The following is a 19,575-nucleotide window of genomic DNA, read 5'->3' on the forward strand; positions in this document are numbered from 1 at the left end:
AGCCCTTGAGGAGATAGTAGGCTACCTGCGAACGATCAGGACCGAGAGGCAAGATGACCCTTCCATTCACAATATTTAGGCCGCTTCGGTCTTCTATTAGTTATGTCAAAATGTGAATATTTACATAAAAATTCATGGTAAAAAGGTAATGAACTATTAACACGTTGACCGCCACGGTGGTCATATGTGACCGCAAATTGTTTCTTCTGTAGCGCCATGGTGGTCATCGGTGATCGGAGCTTCAAAATTACGAAAAAAGAATTATAGCTTGTAAGACAACTGATGTCAAATACAAACGTTCAGTACCATGTATAACTAGATACTTGTGTAACGTAAGAATTGTGATATTAAATAATTAATAATGCTTCCTTTTTATCTTTGACGCGGAAAGAATAAGTGATATATAAAACGTTGATGTTTTGAGCGACGTCCTGAGCAAAACATGTGATTTCGGCGTGACAGTCAATGTGTTAAAGACAGAATATATACTTATCTGAAATTCTCCAATGCAAAACATATGGAAAATGTTGCGAAAAATTTCAAGAGTAAAACGCGTAATCGAATCGAAAAATGTCTAACTTTCGGGATATCTCGGTACTTTACAAGCGCTCCAAGGAAAACAAAATTTGTAGGACATTGTTCCTTACATATTCAGCTATCTCAAGCGGCACAAATTTTTCGGTTTAGGTAAACTTTTTAAAATTGACTTCTGGTCGCCCAGATCAGGCGAATACCCCACTGTCCGACGTATTTGTCAAATCATATCACGGTAAATTCGAATTAAATTCTTAATAGTATTTATTAAATTTTGTTCCTTTACGAGTTCCCCGGCATATTATAACGCAAGGGGTTAACAGCGAATGGATCCGCAGCTTCCGGGATCACCGCGAGAAACAGTAGACCGTCGATCACCTCGCAGCGCGAGTAGTTTCTATGATCGATCCCTCGCTGAAAAAGGACACGCCTCCCCCGAGGACGGACCGTGTTGTTTTTCGAAAAACAAGTCCTCTCGATATGCCGCGTTTCCGTCGACGAGGCGACGCATGCGTTTTTCCACGCGGCGCTTTCACCCTTCGCGGAATAATCTTGGCCCTGAATCGAGCAGTCTTCAACGAACGACACGGTGCTCGTTCGCGTCGCGACCATCGTCTCGACCGATTCACCGTTTCCGCACAGCGCCCGACAGAAAAATCACTCGGAAACAATCCACGCCGACGATACCGCTGACCAAAACACAAAGTTCGAACAAACGATAACATTCGATTATAAACAAGTGCCGATAATTAAATGTACACTATAACTTGAAAATTCGAATTCGTAATTTCAATCGAACACGAAACTTTTGTAGATGCCGGAAATTAATGGAACACGAAACTAACCGACCGGTATTAAATTCACAGTGATCGTTAAACGATAATAAATAAGTTACCAAATAATAAAATCGCAAAATAGAGATCAAAGTTGTTGTTGACAATTCGTACGTTACATGTTGTCGAATTGTTGACGAGCGTCGGGAACAAGCAGCGCAACGGAAGAGGCACGTCGTCGTTAAAGAGGAGAACGATAAAACTGCAACGAGCCTCCGATGAATTAACGAGCTTGCGCGACGTGTAGAACGCACGTGGTCAATGGAATTCGTTCGATGGGAAGGCTCTTTGACGGCGCCGTTAACTGGCGATCTCGAAGTGGCGGACTATGTAACGAGGTACGCGTTACGAATACACGATCTTCGCGTCCAACATGCACGCCGCGCGTTTATTTCTCTCGGATGATTAACAATTGGAAAAAAGACGCTGAAAAAAAGACAGACGCCACGTTTAAATTAACTTACGCGGAAGAAGCTTTTCGTCAAATTAAATTACTCGACGAGGAACGCGAAACGTTTCCCCCTTCCGCGTTATGAAGCTCTTTTTCACTTGGAATAGTTTATTTCGGTCTCGACTCTCTCCCTTCGTTCTTTCAACAGAAAAAATTACGCTTAGGGGACTTCAAAACTGTCTGGGTTAGGTGGTTGAAATTATGTCCTCGGAAACGTGAAAATTATTAAACTCGTCACAATCATTTGGAATTAAAAATGTTATTTCTGTTTAGGAATTCGTAATTTTTTCATTGTTGCATGTTTTATTAGTGTTACTCGTTAACCCTTTGCACTAGAGAGCTGACTCTGAGTCACCAATTTATTTGATATAGCAAAATTAGAAGGTTTGTTTGTAATATTGAAATAAAATTATTTTGTTTTTTAATTCATGAATGTTTTCTTATTAGGTAGTTTCAAGAAATGTCGTCTATATCTCAAGTTAGAATGTTGACTATTTCTGGTGAAAATCTGCATTTGAGTGCAAAGGTTTAATATTAATCGTTGAAATATGTTTGTTAAAGATATGATAAAACTATTCTGAGTATGAATGCAATCGAAAACTTTCGAGCCATCGTTGAAAAATACTAATAAAAATATGAATATTAAGACGGAAATTTACTTTATAGACTATGCAATTCGTCACGCAAAAGCATTACGCGTTATGATATATTTCCAAGGAGAAAGTAGATAATTTCTAATCTTCTCCCTTGCTGTAGAAGCTCTCCTGATTTTATTTACAAACCAATATTCTTTTTTTCTTCTAATTTGAAGTTAGTTTCTTCATGTAATTGGAAAGAATGTGCAAATAATCTACTGGAAAAGTTTATTTGCAATAGAGAAATTACTATACGTGAAAAATAAATACAAAAAACTCCTCTTCTTTTCCTAAATTAGTATATATTCTTTGAATGAAGTATAAAATATGTGATTCGTAAACCTATTGCTTTTTCAAATGAGATTTCAACGTTCTAATTTAAGAAATTAAAATGCAAAAATTATATTTCCACCCTATCATAAAAGAACACTGAAGTATATAATGGGATTTGTAAATCAAGTTTTTATTTCCGACAATAATCCTTGTATAAATCAATATAATGTAGGAAATAAAGCATAAAACATCTTAAATGGTACATATCCATCGATTTCATATAAACACAAAATTCTTTCATTATCTTGACGTCATCGGTCCTAAAAAAATGTCCCACATTTCTGCATCATTTATATATCACTTCGATAATTCCTGTCTATTCTTTTATTAATAATTTATTAATAATTTTATAAAGTATTAAATATGTATCATCAATTACGTACGTTTGGTATCAAACAAGTTTGGGTAGCTTCGTAAACTACTAAACAAGTAGTAATTCGATATGTCAATTATTGTAGAACCTCCTACACAGCAAATATTTAGCTTGGTACACAATTGTTTAAATAGGTATCGGTAATACTGATATCGATTCGAAATATTAAACAGCAATAAAAAATTATATATTTACAAACAAATAGATATGACTATTATCAAATAATTTTGTTATAAATGATTATCTATTTTGTTCCGTATTTACAAAATTATTTTATAATGATTTATCCTGTTTTCACTGAAGTTACTATTAAGTGCAGTTCTTGTTATTATTAAAAAACAAAAAATTAAATATTAAAGCATGAACATACATTGAAAATATTGTAAATGTAGATAATTAGTATTTGATTAAAATTCGGAATAATGAATATTTCACTTTTCATATTAAGAATATGGATAGATAAATTAACTGAATTACCGATAACGAAATAATTTACATATTAATGAGTCCACTTAATAATTAATACGTTATATCGCAATATTAATCTTCGTTTTTACAATCAATATACCACTACAACTATTAAATATCTGAATTGATGTAATAAAACTAAGCAATTAAAACGGTACAATTTAATGATACCTGTATTCAAAATATGTTTCACTCGTATATAGGGTGTTCGGCAACAGGTGGGAGAAAATATGAAAGGTTATTTTCCTTAGCAAAATATATAAAATGAAAAACATTAATAAAAAATGGAGATACCAATTTTATTTTCAAGTTATTAATAGCTAAGGATGTCTCAGAATTATGATAATTTGTCCATAGTAATAAACTTAAGGCAAGCGATACTTGCGAAAGGCAAGAACAAAATATTTAACTCATGCATATTAACAATAGTTAATGAATTTGAATCGTTGATAACTTAAAAACGAAGACATTATCGCATTGTTTTCATTCTTGACTGTCGAATCATCAAAGTGCGATATCTAGGAAACAATTTTCTTAATGAAACAGAAACTGGAACAACAAAATTCGCCATTGCCTAATCTTTTTGAAATTCATAGATTCAAAAAAATTCGATTTGTTCAACATATTACTGATAAAACTAATTTTTAAATGTATAGGATGTTCAAAATTCATAGGTACTCCTATGTCAGATGTCACTCGATATTGTTAAATCGCCAATTATATTAAAAGTGTCACTTCCTCCAATAAAAAATATTTAGAAATACTACAAATATAACATCTCAGCCAAGTTGCAATGCTATTGTCATTATAGCATACAAATTTTACAACCCTTTATTCGAATACTCTGTATGCAATCAATTACATGGTTCGAATTCAAGTGAGATGGCAAAGTTATTAATCATCGTCAGTGTAATGTGTCAGATGTGAATATCAAAATCCTTTATTTGAGTACCCTGTATGCAGAGAATCACATGATTCGAATGTAGGTGACATGACGTTCAAAATGATAAATTTTTCTTATCTGTTGCCGAATACGCTGTATGTACGCCATTATATATACGCGTTTTCCCCATTCAGAGCAGTGTTGGAGATAATATTCTCTCGAGACGTTCAGCAAAGCCACTGTATTTTTCTTCAGCTCCAATAGAAACCGAGAATGGGCTTTCTTCGACGTGTTTCTCACTTCTGGGAACAGGAGAAAGTTCCAAACAGCCCTTTGTTCACTAAATTTCGCATTCTGTGATTGTTTCGTTTGTCTAAAAGTAAAGAAAGATTTTCATAGAAAACTGGTTTCAGGAGTGCTTTGGAAAATGAAAATATATATACGGTAGCACAATTAAATTGGTATACCGTTTTAATAAACCACCTTTATTGCACCATTCGAATTATTCAATTAACTAAGGCAATATACTGTTTTAGCATGTGGTTAAACTTTGATATTAATCATTTGAATTCTAATTATCAAGTGGTGATACGTTAATGTAGAAATGTACAAAATTAATTACTTTATTTTTATCAATTAAATTGGTATCAAAATTTGATGCTGCAATAATATTCGGAGACCTACAATAAGAGATGAAGGCAGATGAAACCTCGCCTTATATAATAGTATTGAGTAAGACTCATATATGACGAATATTTCGCATTGAATTTAAAATATGAACATTATTCGATTCACAGCAATTAACGAAAAGAATATATATCGATTTCAATTTTCATCCAGAAAAATTGAGAAACAAAATATTTCAATGAAAATTATATAAACGTATTTTCTTTTATCATTCGTGTAAGAACTTGTTCAAATAAAATTTAAGACATGCATACTATTTACTATGCAAAGCTAGATAGAAAAACGCAAAATCAATTGGCATTAACTATGGGCAAGTATCAGCAATAAATATATTGTTTGTTAAAATTGTTTTGTTTTTTAACTTCTATTTATAAAAAAATTCATACACTTGAAAAGCATACAGGTTGATAAAGAAAAGGAATTTAAAAATTTTGGAAGTACACTAGTACTCATCAAATAGAGGGAATAAAGGAAATTGATAAACATTGTTCGAAATTCTAATATTTTCAAGATTATTAGTAATTTTTCCTTTCAATTGAAGCGTGTGGCCTGTTCACTTCTGATGCTGTAGCATAATAGAATAGCGAAGGATTATCTGCCCTCTTCACATTTTATACACACATATCGCAATACGGTATTAAATAGTACAAAATAATGCAAAATATATTAGTATTTTGTTTTAAACAATGGATTGAATCAAGTAAACTGGTATCATAGTTCCCACTAGACATATGTCTATATGTATAAAATATATATATATATATATAATTATAAAATATAAAAAATAAATAAAATTATAAAATAAAATATTATTACCATATATTTATTCACATTGAAGAATATGTAAAAGTTTTCTTACGTCTTATTTATATATTATAAGATAGATTTTAGTATTTATATAAAACCTTCAATAGTCTTACATAAACAATTTATACAATTACAATTACAATTGATGTTTTTTCATTTATAATTTTAATTCTTATTCATTATTTTTTAGGAAAGTAATCAAAGTTCACTTAGAAATCGAATTTGAATCAAATGTAAAATTTACAATACAAATTTCAATTTTCAATTTGTATTACAAATGTTTATATTGTCTGTCATCGATGATTGTACTTAACGCATTAATAAAGTACTTAGAGTATAACGTGTTAATGAAGGTATTTATTATAAATATACTGTGAACTAACCATTTCTGTGATCATATTGTACAATCACTAAAATTTATTATTTACTACATTATATTTGCATATTCACTTATCCCCACTTTGCATTAATACTTTCCACACAAAATTGTTGCCAAAACTTCATCTACGTACAAAAATATACATTTTCAATGAAAAAAATAATTTAATCGTTACACACGCATATAAAGCATACTCCAAATAATTTACCTTTCCCTTCTAACACTATTTTCTAATTACTCCAGAAAAAGAGCCATAATTCACAACACTCGCGCGAACAATCCCGCACAGCGAAAAAACATGTGTCGTCACATATCTTTCACGTCCTCAAAATTAGGTCTAATTTCACGTGTGGTTTGCCACGTCCACAGCAAACAAAAGGAAACAGAAAGCGAAAAAAAGGAGACTAAAGCGACCAACGAATTTCACATTTTCCTAAACCAGAATATACACCTTAACCTGTCGGAAAATGGAACGGCGAATTCGATAATCGCGTTACGTACAAGTTATTTGCCTTTTTATAGTACCAAGTCTAATCATTTTCACACCTCCGTAAGTATCGCGAGACGCGCAAAAGAACGTGTTCTCTGTCTCGCTTAATTGGACGAACCTGCGTGGTGTATATATACATACACGTATATACAGTCAGCAACGAAAGTATTCGAACAGCATAGTTAGAAGTAAATTATCATTAAAAAATTATTCATGGTATACCGTATGTTCTGTTACCAAATATACAATATATTGTCACAAACCTCAACTCATATACTTTCGGTTAGAATGCATTCAAATAAAAAATTAAGTACTACAGTTTAGTCACAGACAACATTTAATTTAATTTGGTAAAACATATTATTCATTTGGATGATCACTTTTGTGAATAACTGTACGTTCTATTTTACCTTGTTTCAAAGTTACAGTCACGTTTGTGTTTCAACAATTTGTAACAATTGTTTACGAACATAGGAAAAGCTAAAAATGGTTAATTTAAGATTTAAAAGTATTTAGGAATACTTTACCTTATAACGCGGTTAAAAAAAATTCAAGATTACACGGATTTCACGTTTACAAATTTTTCTTTAAATTCTATCGATGTCAGATTTTGGATACTGGTTCATTTTTGTTCCTGTGCTTGTATTATTTCTTCACGTTCATAATTATTTTTCAATAGCTGTTTAACCGTGTTATAGGGGAGCCTACTAAAATTTATTTGTATATTGATCAATATTTTAAAATTTTAAATTGACCATTTTAAGCATTTTCTGTGATAGTGAATACTTGCTACAAATTATTGCAACACAAAAGTGACGGCAACTTCGAAACAAGGTAACACAGAACATACAGTTACTCACAAAAGCGTCCCACCAAATGAATGATACGTTCCATCAAATTAAATTAAACGTTTTATCTCAATAAACTGTAGTACTTAATTTCCAAATTGTTTCCATTCTAATTTAAAGTATACAAATCAAGGTGTGTGACGATATAATTTATATTTGGTTAGCAACACATACAGTTTTGCTAAATACTTTTCAATTTTATTGCGCGTATGCGCCATAAATGCAACTCATTTCAATAACATTCGAACACTTTTGCTAGTGACTGTACATACTTCGACATACACGTACACGTTGACGTCGTTGGATCGCGCGCGGATCGATCCCCGAATCATCGAAGCACGTAGTTGAAAAGGGGGTATCGGCCGGGGAGAAAGTCCGATGATCAGAGGATGGATCGGCGGCACAGAGGATGGTGGGGTTGCCGTTGCGACGCTCGCTCGCTCGCCCGCGTTGTGGTGGCGAACAACGCTGGATGGTGGGGTTGAAAGGTGGCGCAGTCATTTATGGTTGCCGGTTCATCCGACGGGTTCAGTTCTCTGTCCGACCAACAACGACAAAAACCTCGGGAACCGAACGAGGCGGCTTGGCTACACGCCGGCACGGCACACGCCATCGATCGTCACGACTTGGATTCAGAAATGGCGGAAGAGATTATTCGAGGATCCTCCACGGGGAGAGTGGCTCGATCGATGAGTAACGCGGCCGGGTCCGATGTTCGCGCGATCTTCGACACCAGACCACTCTTAGTTTGAGCAATAAACGAAACAAGTAACTCTTTGAAATTTCTCGTGATCCCGGTGATCTTCGAAACGACACTTGTTCTGTGCGGAATGTTTTCACGGTCGATAATATTAGTGGCGTCGAGCTTAACATATTCGAGAGACTGAATCGTTAAAAAGGATGTAATTGTTGCTAGTCGAGGAAGAAAGTCTTTTTTTTGCGTTCCAAGATGACTTCGCTGAGGAGATCGGCGAACCAGTCGACCAGGGAGGGCACTTCCGGCAGACGCCACGCGCTAGCCGGAATCAGCTCGAAGAGCATGAGGAGCGTTCTCCACGCACCCACCGCGCCAGGCTCACCGCTTCGGCACAGGTCCAAGTACGAACTGAGGAGCATCAGCTTGGAAGGAACCAAAGTCCTGCCGTGGACTGCACGGTGAGTCCAAGCATCGATTTCTACTTAATGTTGTTCATGAGAAGAGCCTGGAAAGAACGCGGATCTATACAATTGGTTATCTTTCCTCATCTCAGTTTCGAAGTTAACCGTTTGCACTCAAGAAGCACTGTTAACACATTGTTGACCGGTAATTTGACGCGGAAGCTATCACATTTCACCGGTTGTTATTCCATAATTAAATATAAAAGTGAAACAATTTAAACAAATTCCAATATACTTTATTTATACATAAGGAATTGAAATGAAACTTTGGACGTATCTTTTATAGAACTTTGAATATTTTGCAATATTCTATATTGCCCTGCGTTTGAAGAGTTTCAATGGCTAATACAAATGCAAACACGAGTTAATTCGTGACCGGTCAACAATGTACTAAGACACGAGAGCAGGATATCATTTTATTGCTAGAGACCTCAGGTCAACTGGTTGCCAAACATTCAGATAACAGGGGTAATCGAATCGACAATACGTTGAGGGCCGTTGTCGCAGATAGCTATGGGGAGTGTGTCGACTGCCCCACTACCAGCATTTTCTTAACACTAAAACTACCGAGCTATTAGAATGACTTATTTCCAATTAGCGACAGTTTTAAAATTACGTGGGGCTACATTGCCTGTACTCATCTAAAGACTCAAATACGACATATAAATGCATCTCCCGTCACGGAAGTGTCAATTTGTTATTCGTAAATGCGGTTATATGCAACCAATCAAATAAACGATGGACAAAACATATAACGAGAAACTCTCTTGCCACTGTGCTCTTCTCGTGAGTAACACAGAGTACCCGCAACAGGTAACGCTTTGCGTGACGTTCGATTCATGTGTCGTCCGTCCACGACTTGATGGCTAAATTGAGAAATGTGGGTTTAACTAGTTAACTGCGTTAGACAAGTATACACGTGATCTTAAAAGAGAAAGTGGTACTAATATTTCCAACGATAAATTATTTTTTTTTTTTAGATAAATGTGTAATTCTTCGTTTTTCTTTAGTTTTTCGTTAGAATATATTACAGATGCATTTGCTCTGCGTTTGAAGAGCATTTCAATTTCACTTTATTATTCGATTTTACCCTAACTTGCTACTCATCGATGTAGTTACAGGTAATCAATGAAAATTATATACAAATATCGTAGTGAGAGAACTCTCTTGCCCCTGTGCTGTCCCGCAACCAATTAACCAGTTAACTGTGTTTTATTATATTTATATTTATATTTCTTATATTTATTTTTAGAATTTTCTCTAATTTTCAATAAATTATTAATAACAATGTAGTTAGATCGATCGTTGTTGAGAAAGAAATCATAAGGCAAGGGGTTAAAAAAGTTTTGAAATATTATAACGAGACGTAATAAATATGTATTTATACAATTTGTATTCATTTTATGCCTTAAGATAATAATGGGGATTTCCTCGCATAATTAAAGCGAGTTTACAAATTGAAATCACATTGTAAATACGAGAAATAGTAGAAAATTGATGTGTTTGCACGCTACAAATACTTCGTCAAAAAGGGTTAAGTCGTGGATGGACAATAATTGATTTGGGATTTGCCTTTGCGTGTTGCAACGACTGTTTGATCTTTCTGTGAACCACAAAATGATCAGCCAGTTAGTGAAGCTGACGAAAATGAGAAGTTTAAGTAGATGCTGACAGTAGATGAACTCCGACACGCGATTTTGTCGTTTAGGTGAAATCTTGCGGGATCCTGTAGAATGGACAAGAAAAAATCTTTTCAACGAAAATTTATAGAATATATATTTAGAAAATAAATTTTTCGTTTTCTACTTAATATAACCGTTTTTCATTTTTATCGTGTTTCGAACTTAACTTTCGAATTTTATAATATATTTGGGATTGGAAAAGATTTAACTGTTTTTTTTTCTTTCGGATAAATAAATAGAACGAAAGAAAATGTAAATTAAATTTCATGTAATGTTTTCTGTAAATTATGTACCATTGATGATTCAAACTTGTTGAGATTATATCACTGATAGACTGCTTATATTTTAGACTAATTTCTATGTTTTACTATTTGTACACGGTTAAGTATAACAAGCGAGGATTTAAAAATGTATTATTCGTAACGTTTTAGTATAAAGTTGAGAAGCGAACTTAACAATAAACATATCAAGAGGCATTTGCTGTGTTTGCAGATAGGTTTTGCAAATGGACAACGAAAAACCAGGTCAAACCATTTGAATGAAACGGCCGTCTGTAATCAGAGATAACAAATTGCGAGGATACATATCATTGGGTATACAGAGTGTATCGTGACATGTTGAATCCATCTGGGAAAAAAAGTATAAATAAACATATTTACAGATAAAAGTGTCCGCCTCTCTATTTACATAATAGATTCATTTTGTATATGTAACGAAAGCTGCAGTTACTGGTTACTAGTATTTTTTAATTCAAAAATTGAATTCTACGGTTTATCAAGAAAAAAACATTTTTCTGTATCATCTATTTTACCTTGTTTCAAAGTTACAGTCATTTTTGTGTTTCAATAACTTATAGTCACCCTAGATCTGTATGCAAAATTGCAGTCGTATCAAAGAATTTTGCAAACGCGGTTTCTTGGAATTCTTTATTTTTTATTGATTCAATTTAACGCGGTTTTGCAAACCATTATGCTCGCATAATACATATTATAAAATAAAATAAATACTTTCCTTATTCACTGTAGAAACAAATAAAATAATATTTTTTTATTCACTATCCTGTTTCATCTATTCCTATTATTTACGCGTTAAGATGATTTCGTTTAATTTAATTTAATTTTTTCTTTTATATCTCAATAAAATTTAAATTTAGACTTTATCGAGTCATTTCGATACGAACGATTTCAAACGATTTTCGCTAATTACTTTGGAACGTTATTAGCTTGATAAACCGATTATAACATCATTTTTCTTACGGTAAATAATAAAGAAATATTTTAAGCAATGTTCAAAAAAAGAAAACGATCCATTGTTCCCTGAACACAATGACTGAAATCAATATTATTAATACTCGTACAACTCCAAATAATCATCAGTTCACTACCCTTCGTTTGCAGCTAGTTTAATGCATTTTGTATTATATTCTCATCGACATACATATTCTGTCAACCAATCCAGAAAGACATTGTTGGTAAATATAACTTTACAACAGTGTTTTTCGATCCTGTTAAAATGGTCTTCCGCAAGTTGAAATTTAGTAAATTGATTCTCTTGAAATATTAGCAGCTTGGATGGTGTAATTCCATCTATTAACACGTTGAATGCTATGGCAGTCACTAATGACAACCAAATCGAATTACTTTAATTCACTTAATTAAACAATGTTCATTTCAAAACATATTTTTTTATTACTTCCTCTGTTAGTTACATTTCGTCCCTAGACAAAAATATTATAAAGACATTTCTATATTACAAGTAATGCTACCTAATGCAGTGACATTCAGCAAGATAAATGTACAATAATAATAACGCGATGCAATGAAATAGTTTGGTATTATGTTTTCTTCGTTTTGTGTATTTTGCTCCGTAAAATCGTACAGCATGCAACGTATTAAATTATATTTTTAAAATGATGTTGAACAGTTTCGGTGGAAGTGGCTGCGGTCAAAAATAAAAATAAAACTTAAAATTTAATTATTATAACCACTAATTTGATTTTTTTCAAGAATTAACTGAAGTTACTTTCAAAATAAACAGCTTATATTTTGGTAGGAATATAACCGCTATTATAAATTATAATCTACTTAAAAGAAATGCTGATGCAGCTTCACGATACAAATGCAACTCCGCAATAAGAAAACAACTTTATTTGTCCGGTTCTCGTAAGAAGTCAAATAAATGAGTACATTACAACATCGTTTGACGGAGGAGAATAAACACACGACCCACGGTCTATAGTTGCTTTGCTCACATGTCGAAGAAGTAAAGGACATGGAGTAAAATGTTTGACTATATCTTTGTTGTTCTGGGAATCTGATCTGAAATAAATTTTAATATCAAGGGATTTTAAAAGTTTGTGCATAGAATGTTGGGAAAGAATTATAGAAATAAATAAAGATTAAGTACCAATTAAGTAGATTAAGTACATTTTAAGTACAAATATTAAGTAAAATGTTTTTAATACTCCAAAATATCCTCATCCAGGAATAGCCAAATTCAAACAATTCTAAAGAGGTTTATCCTTTCAAAACGAATGATTCAATATGACAAAAGCTTTCAAAGTTACTACTAATAAATTTATATATGTAGGGTAATTCCGGGTGAGACCTGATCATATTTAAATCGTCAAATATCTATTGGGTTGATGCATATATTTCGATGTTTTGTGTATGTGTAACGTGGTTAACAAAAAATGTTTTTTCCTGAAACAAATAACATCCGTTTTCAAACTATTATAACATGCATGCAAAAATTAAAAAACTGATAGTCAAGCAATATAGGAATTCGTATAAAGTTAAATGAATGAAAGAAAACACAGAATTACTGACCCTTTCACTACAATGCACAAGACATCTCGGTTCCATGATGTCGAAGAAATGATGCTATGAATGAAGATATCTCGTCAGCATGATATCGTACATACGATGCAATAGACGAGATATCTTGTGTATCTTTATTATTGATACGAAATATTTTATTTGAATGCGACCAAGGGAAAGGAAATAATACATAACAGCTATAATAATAGTTACCAACGAATGTATTCGGACAGCATTGCAAGAAGTACATAAATTATCGTTCAAAAATCGTACACCGTATATTACTATTTATTGAAACAATTCCCATTAATAGCATACACACGCAATAAAATTTAAAAAATATTTAACAATACCCAAACAAATTATAGAATATTTATTGTGTATAATCTTGTATAACATTCGAATACTTTCGTTGCCGACTGCACGTCATATTTACCGATCCACGTGAAACGGGCCGAAGATCGAACAGATTCAGTCGAAGATAGGAAAAGCCCGTCTACCACTTGAGAATGAAAATAATTCTGCCGAAGTACTCGGGACAGCATCGATTCGCGATATAATGCGCGGGGCAATGAGAACGGACCGACTAGATCGGTTTCTATTTTAATAGGAAATCCTCGCATCTGTCCGGGCACTCCGGTCGGTCGGTCGGTCGATCGGCCGGTTCGATCTTTCTCGCTCGATAATCGGTGACTATTCGCGATCCAGCGAACGCATAAGGCTTCGCTGACTCGCCATCGCGCCGTTACCCGTCGACGATGAGACGACGACGACGACGTATCGGATTTTGACGCTCGCCTCGTTATAATTAACTCTTTTGCTATCGGTCCGTGTTGGTAGTCTCGGCCGGCGGCTCCCTTTTGTACCGCGTGGATCAATTTCGATCACGCTCGACCAAGTGGAAGTCGACCGTGCCGCATCTCGGCCTGAGGATAGAGAAACCGAGGCGAACGGGACACGGCGCGCGCGCCCGCGCCCCGAAGAAACGGGGAGAAAAGGGGCACGAGAGAGGAATAACAATAAGCTCCGGATTAGGTATATATCGTGGAAAATCGCCATGTCGGCTTGGCCCAGGGGATGGACGGTGTTTAGAACGAATTGACAATCTAGCTGCACAAATGTTACGTATGAGAACAATATGAATCGAGCGGAAATGTACTTAGCTGGCGTTACTGCTTACTTCACTGTAATAACTATTTTTGTATTGATACAGACAATTCATTTTATTCTTCATCCTCTTTCCTAATTTTTTTCATCTGCTTCGTCTTCTTCTTCCCCTTTTTCTTCTTCTCACATCTTTTCTTCTTCTCGTCATATCCTCTGGATGGACGGTTTATTCCCTATGAAACAGGTTAAACCAAATCGAGTGAAAATGTGGCTGATGTTACAGCCTATCCCAGTACAATAACTATTTGCATATTATCATAGACAATTCATCTTCGTGTTCATCTTATTATTATTTCACTGTTTTGTCACATCCTTTCGATAAAGGGTTTATTTTATTCCTTCTGAAACAGGTTAAACCAAACTTCAGTGTACTCTCTTTTATTGTTATTATTATTTTGTGACTCTTAGATACTCTCTAGTTATCTTTCCCTTCAACCTTTGAGAGGGCTGGGTCCATTCCATGAAATTTATAATATGTCAAAAGAAAAGATCAAACGAACAAGAATGTTTCCCAATAATGAAACGAATTTAAAGTATCCGTTAAAGAACCCCTTTTTTCGAGAAATCGCTTAAATCTTGGCGCCCTCCTCTTTATTTAGTGTATGTATACGCTAAAAATTAGATATTTGAATATATTAAATTACAAGTAAAATTAATCTAATATGAAATCAATGAAAGGAGAGAATTTAAGTCGCCAGTTTCTACTTCTACAATATTTTGTACAGAGAACTGCCGAAGTTTCGAATACGCGTGTGAACAAACGATATCAGCAAGATGCACTTTACACTGTAAACGGCAACATTGGATAATATCCCGACGATAACCGTAATGGGATATTTTGCTTAGTCAACGTGCCATGTGTGTTTATATGAACAAGCATCAGGTGTGTCCAGTAATTTTTATCCTTATTAAAATAGGCAATTTTAATTTGTATAAAGTTCTGTGACAAATTAGAGAAAACCTTTATAGAAACATTTAAGATGTTGGAAACAGCAAAGTAAAATTAACACGTTTGCTACCAATATCACGTTGCCATTTGAAATTATAAGACAGGATTCAATGATTCTTTTTAATCACTTTTTTCAATACTTTGTTCTCAAAATATATGTTTAATTTAATAAAATATTATTCCTGAAATTCAGTTAATATTCTAATAAACAACGTACAGCGATGATCTTCATTTTAACCCGTTAATAAAAAATTTAGTTCTAATCATTGTTTCACTGTTTACTAGATAGTTGAAGAGTTAAACACTATAAATGCTATTCATCAAATAACCTTACATAAGTGTTTAAAGTATCAATTAATATTAATGTATCTTAATAAGCTTCATATTAACACACAATAGATCTTTCTTGTATCTCGAATTCCAAATAATATTAACCCCTTACCTTACGATTTATTTCATTTCGAACGTTTCTGTTTATGCTATTTAACTCTGTCGTAATACTGTACACGCAACTGTTCCAGAAAAACTCTGGAACACTGAAGCTTCATTTAAATTTATTTATGAAATTAAGCAAATTATTTAGGCTACGATACGACAGATTTATAAAATAATTTACTCGTCTACAGAAACTCGTCATTTTCACGCAAAGGGGTTAAAATTTACTCGATTAAAGGAAATTAATTAGCAGAACTAAGTATCCGTTATTATGTATGTACTTTGTTTTATAAATATATATGCATTACAACTTCGTGGGAAAACGATTGAAGATATTTCCGATAATCAAGACGAGTCATGACGATAAGTGTAAAAGATCGAACAGATTTAAGAAGAAAAGGGTTGAGCGTACACGTGTACTGTGTGCACACGCGTGAACACATACCTAAATAAACGTGGTGTGAAGCGTTGGAAAGAAAGGAGATTCCAAACTTAGAAGCTCGATAGTATTCAATAAACTGAATAAGAGACCTAACCAAGACCCTTAGTAAAGATAAAAGATCAACCCTTCGAAATTAGAAACAGTTTTTCATTTTTATAATGGGTGAGCGTTCGTAATGTCTTTCATTCTTTGCACAACTGTAATCGTTCGTTTCACATACTGATCAAATTTGGTGACATTAGAAAAACGAAGATGAAAATTACGTACAAATCAAATTTTCGTACATTCGTAAGATATCGTATTATATTATAACATGTTTTAATATTTTGTAACAGTTATCACTTTACGTTCTTGCAACACATTAAATTGTATAGACAACATAAAACTATCGATATGCACGGAATTGTGTAATAATTGTTTCATTAAGTTTTATTAAATAAATTTTGAATACTTATTTAATACAATGGTAATGGTTGGCCGTGTTTAAAAATGTTTGACGTTTGTCATTGGTTTTTGTTAATGATTGTAGTAGTATGCTATTTGGAAAATACAATGACTTTATCCTTAGTTTTTGAGAAAATTAATTTTGAAAATAAATAAAAATTTGCAAATGAAGAACATTTTTTTCTGTTTTAATTATATAAGTTAGTCAGTCTTTTTTTGCAAAATATTATTTGATGGACTTTTCTAAACATAATGATGAACATTCTTTTTTTAGTATGGTTTTTAGATTTCTACGCCTAATTGTAGATTCTTAGAAAAATGTATTTAAACGTCAGCAGTTTCACGTTCATTAATTTTCGTGACATAGGCACAAAGCTCTCTTTAACATAACATGTATTAGGTAGATCAGAAAGTTACGTTCTTAAACTTTACCCGTACTTTTATAGCCTTACTAGGGGATTTCCTTCTTCAAACACCCATACAGATATACTCGACAATTATGCTTAATACCACTGGCTATTTTTTATGAAGGTACTGAAAGAACAAAATGTATTCCCACCTTTTTTAAATTTGTAGACTGTACAATCGCGCAATTTGTTCGAAACATTATAAATTATACTATTATAAACTATACTAATAATTATATTAATTTTTACTATGAAACAGTGATCACTGTGGAATGAAGGATCATTAAAATGATGAAATGAAGAGCATTTGCGATAGAATAAATATTCAATAGTATTTGTTGTTACATAGAACTAATAAATTAAATATAAAAAAGATGCAAGTTAAAAGACACTGTTACATACTACTTATTATTATTATTATTATTATTATTATTATCGGTATCACGATTATTCCTACTACTATCACTTTCGTTCATTCTATCTTCAACGTTTCCATCATGATAGCATACCATGCCTGCGCCCATCTGAAAACGTGTTCATCATCACCGCTATCTAAAAACAACATTATGCATACCGACATGCCCCGTTAGCATTATAACTGCGTCTACTTGTAAACCTAACCACTCTGTGAACACCTTGTACATCTGACGAAGTGTAAACGTAACTAGCAGTCCGACGTCCAGATTTTTAGTCATTCCAACCCCCAACGTGAATCATTAAGTCCCAAATGTTTCCCCCTCTCTACTACCAAATTCTCCCTTTCCCGAGTTTTCTTAAATTCCATCAACTGAGATGCAGAGCACAATTATCCTAACCACGCAACCGTCAACATCAAATTACAATAAAACCTCTACCACATTTTTCCAACTCACTGTGACTTAATAAAACACAAAACCTAAGCAACTTTGGTTTTCCTCTGGATCCGAACAAGATCCCACCCCCTCATTTTCGAGAATATTCTCCTCGCGTGTTGTGGCAACATAACGGACACATTTATTAGAATACTGGATACTACATTAAAAAGCGATTAATAAACTATTGCTCATTTTATATTAACAATAGGAGTTATAGAATTGTGTAATGTTTTAAATTTACTTTTAATCAAAGATAGAAAGTCTAAATAGGTTTTGTTATATACTTACAGTTTAAGTGTTAAGCATAAAATTCGACAAACTTAAATTGTTTATAGAAGAAAGCTTATATTAACCATATACCTCGATAAAATACACTAAATATAAATCAGGCATGTTTATAATCGCTATATCAACATTCTAACTTTACCATACAAATATCGCATAAAAATATAAAACTTCACGGAGTAATAATCAAAGAAGAAACGCTGCCAAGGCAAAAATTACTGTCACTCGTATGTAGGAGTGACACTATACCTATCTACAGAAATATTTACTTATATATTTTCAACAATTATATACATCAACAATTTTTTACCTGGTTCAGTGAATACTGTTATCAGATTCTCATTTTCTTTTCCTTTTTGTTTTTTTGACTGCACTGTATAATCTACATTCGCGAAGGAAAAACAAAACGGAAGAGAACTAGACCGTTTCCGATTACTTTGTCCTACGAACATATCGAGAATTGCGTCATCTTGATGGCCCGCATCCTACAGCCACGTTACAACACGAGTATCGACCTTGCCGATGCATAACGAAACTTTTGTAGGCACGTGGTTAAATAACGACTCAGTATTTCTGCGACCCTATTGCTGTTTGCGAATTTCCTGAAACGAACAATTTTGAGGATTCGTTTATAAATTTTATAGTGCTGAATGCTGCACGATTTTATAGAACAAAATACAGAAAACAAAAAATATAATATTAAATCATTTAATCGAATTGCATTATTATTATTGCACGTTCATCTAGCTGAACGTCACCGCATCAGGTAACATTATTTATGATATAGTAATGTTTTCAAATAATCGTCGTTTCATTAAATGGACTATAGTAATTCGATTTGGTTGGAGGTCACCAGTGACCCCCGTGGCATTCAACGTATTAATAACAATGTATAATAATTTTAGTTTTTGTTATATATTTTAATATATAATTTCTTGTGTACATACTAAATACGAATCTGCAAATCGCTTTCCTTCATTACTGTGAATTTTTAAAAGAAAAGACACTTTTTCAATTCAGATACTTCTTGTGCGTTGATTATTGATACTATGCAATCGTTCAGGTTTTCGTCTGGACGGAAAAAGTAAATTAATTTTAATTAAAAAACGTTTATATAGTTTTTATAGTTAACGTGCAAATAATTTTTTAAAGTGAAGATTTGATTTTATTTTCAAGATTAGATTTCTCGAAAATTGAAGATGACGAAAATAA

General features: G+C 33.2%; 1 protein-coding gene across 2 annotated transcripts in view; it reads left to right on the plus strand.

Annotated features, from left to right (window-relative positions):
• Window positions 1–1,110: 1,110 nt before the first annotated feature.
• The window catches only part of LOC116425506 (GTPase-activating Rap/Ran-GAP domain-like protein 3), a 59,085-nt gene continuing 40,620 nt past the window's right edge, over window positions 1,111–19,575 (plus strand). The window contains exons 1-2 of one of the 2 annotated variants that reach the window (XM_031973342.2): window positions 1,111–1,705; window positions 8,671–8,876. In XM_031973342.2, coding sequence (XP_031829202.1) covers window positions 1,643–1,705; window positions 8,671–8,876 — 269 coding nt within the window. In that variant the 5' untranslated portion in view covers window positions 1,111–1,642. Of the gene's footprint in view, window positions 1,706–7,980; window positions 8,877–19,575 lie in introns of both variants that reach the window. The other variant, XM_031973343.2, reaches the window with a different exon arrangement.

This window comes from Nomia melanderi, chromosome 4 (assembly GCF_051020985.1).
Source record: "Nomia melanderi isolate GNS246 chromosome 4, iyNomMela1, whole genome shotgun sequence".
NCBI classification, from domain to species: Eukaryota; Metazoa; Arthropoda; class Insecta; order Hymenoptera; family Halictidae; genus Nomia; species Nomia melanderi.